The 2,500-nt window shown below is 28.7% G+C and overlaps 1 protein-coding gene and 1 long non-coding RNA gene across 2 annotated transcripts in view; both read left to right on the plus strand.

The window, feature by feature from the left end:
* Positions 1-403, plus strand: part of LOC123511410 — a 15,715-nt gene extending 15,312 nt beyond the window's left edge. The window contains exon 3 of the long non-coding RNA XR_006676794.1: positions 345-403. This is a non-coding gene — a long non-coding RNA (uncharacterized LOC123511410). The remainder of the gene's footprint in view (positions 1-344) is intronic.
* A 1,832-nt stretch (positions 404-2,235) lies between these two features.
* Positions 2,236-2,500, plus strand: part of LOC123511448 (adenylate cyclase type 6-like) — a 47,002-nt gene continuing 46,737 nt past the window's right edge. Inside the window, 1 exon segment of the mRNA XM_045267387.1 lies at positions 2,236-2,500. This exon segment is cut by the window's right edge and continues 82 nt beyond it. Within this exon segment, the coding sequence (XP_045123322.1) occupies positions 2,466-2,500 (35 nt within the window). The 5' untranslated portion in view covers positions 2,236-2,465.

Genomic DNA, 2,500 nt, shown 5'->3' on the forward strand with positions numbered 1-2,500 from the left:
AGAGAGAGAAATATTACCTTCATCTTTCCTTCTCCATAAAAGTTAGTAATGGAAGAAAGTTTTACTACTACTACTACTACTACTACTACTACTACTACTACTACTACTACTACTACTACTACCACCACCACCACCACTTAATCTTGGTTCTCAGAAAAGTTTAGTTATATAAAAAAATAAAATTAATTGTTGTAATTTTAAAAGTGTGATTTAAAGTATTTTGAGATAATCATACTTAATTTCTCTCTCTCTCTCTCTCTCTCTCTCTCTCTCTCTCTCTCTCTCTCTCTCTCTCTCTCTCTCTCTCTTTATTTGTTTTTTTATTTGTATTTATTTTTTTACAGTTTTTTGAGAAGTGAAGGAAGAAAGAGGAAGAAGAGGAAGAGGAGGAGGAAGAGGAGGAGGAGGAAGAGGAAGAGGAGAGAGAAGAGAGAAGATGAACAGTGAGGAGGAAGACAATGATAAGAAGAAAATGGATAGGAAAGGAGAGAGAGAGAGAGAGAGAGAGAGAGAGAGAGAGAGAGAGAGAGAGAGAGAGAGAGAGAGAGAGAGAGAGAGATAATGGATAAAAATGAAGCAATAATAATAATAATAATAATAATAATAATAATAATAATAATAATAATAATAATAATGAGATTGAATGTTTGTGTGTGTGTGTGTGTGTGTGTGTGTGTGTGTGTGTGTGTGTGTGTGTGTGTGTGTGTGTGTGTGTGTAAACAGTCATTTGATGTAAACAAAGTCACGTGGTGTAAACAAAGCCACGTGGTCCCCTTCGATGTAAACAAACAGTCACGTGACCTCCTTCAAATGTAAACAAACAGTCACGTGACCCTTAGATGTAAACAAACACAAATAAATAGATAAATAAATAATAAATAATGATGGATAAAGTAATAGGCGAAGAATAACTTGATAAATGAGAGGAATAATAATAATAATAATAATAATAATGATAATAAATAAGAGTTTTTGTGAAATTAATTGTTTTTTTTATTTATTTCAGAAGAGAGAGAAGGAAGGAGTGAGGAAAGGACAGGATAAGAGAGAGAGAGAGAGAGAGAGAGAGAGAGAGAGAGAGAGAGAGAGAGAGAGAGAGAGAGAACGGTGCATACAGGAAATTGATGATAGAAATAGTGCAGAATTAACAGAAAGAAAACGGGAAGAGAAAATAGAAAATAAGAATTAAAAAGAAAATAAAGGAAATTAGAGAAAGTGAGAAAGTGAGAAAGTGAGAAAGTGAGTGAGAAAATTGAGAGATAGAGAAAAAGAAAAAGAAAAATACGAATGAAAAGGAAAATAGAATAAAAAAAAATGTGAACGAAATCTAAAGAAAAAAAAAGAAATATTAGGACGAAAAAATAAGAAAAAAAGGAAAAATTAAGGAAAAGAAGTGAATGAACGAAACTTAATGAGAAAATAAGACGAAAAATTAAGAAAAATACGAAAAATAAGAAAAAATGAGTGAACGAAACTTAATGAGAAAATAAGACGAAATATTAAGAGAAATACGAAAAAATAAGGAAAAAAAAAGTGAACGAAACTTAATGAGAAAATAAGACGAAATATTAAGAAAAATACGAAAAAATAAGGAATAAAAGAGTGAACGAAACTTAATGAGAAAATAAGACGAAAAATTAAGAAAAACGAAAATAAATGAGAAAATAAGACGAAAAATTAAGAAAAATACGAAAAAATAAGGAAAAAAAGAGTGAACGAAACTTAATGAGAAAATAAGACGAAAAATTAAGAAAAACGAAAATAAATGAGAAAATAAGACGAAAAATTAAGAAAATACGAAAAATAAGGAAAAATGAGTGAACGAAAGTTAATGAGAAAATAAGACGAAAATAAAGAAAAAACGAAAATTAAGTGAATGAGCGAAAATAAATGAGAAAATAAGACGAAAAATTAAGAAAAACGAAAATTAAGTAAGTGAGCGAATATAAATGAGAAAAATCAAGAAAAAAGACGAAAAAATCTGAAAAACAACAAAAATATTAGAAAAGGAATAAGTGAACGAAAGTAAATGAAAAAAAATAAGACGAAAAATTCAAGAAAATATGTTTGAGCGAAAATAAATGAGAAAATACACAAAAAAAGACGAAAAAATCTGAAAAAAACTGCAAAATATTAGAAAAAGAGCAAGTGAACGATAATAAATGAAAAAAACACGAAAAAATCTGAAAAAACTGAAAAAACACGAAAAATATTAGAAAAGAAGAAAGTGAACGATAGTAAATGAAAAAAAAAAGACGAAAAAATCTGAAAAAAACAGGAAAATATTAGAAAAAAAGGAAGTGAACGATAGTAAATGAGAAAAAAAGACGAAAAAATCTGAAAAAAACAGCAAAATATTAGAAAAAATGAAAGTGAACGATAGTAAATGAGAAAAAAACGAAAAAATCTGAAAAACCAGGAAAATATTAGAAAATAAGGAAGTGAACGATAGTAAATGAGAAAGTATGCTCCATTCCGAGAAGATCGCAGTGTTTCGCAG

This window comes from Portunus trituberculatus, chromosome 1 (assembly GCF_017591435.1).
Source record: "Portunus trituberculatus isolate SZX2019 chromosome 1, ASM1759143v1, whole genome shotgun sequence".
NCBI lineage: Eukaryota > Metazoa > Arthropoda > Malacostraca > Decapoda > Portunidae > Portunus > Portunus trituberculatus.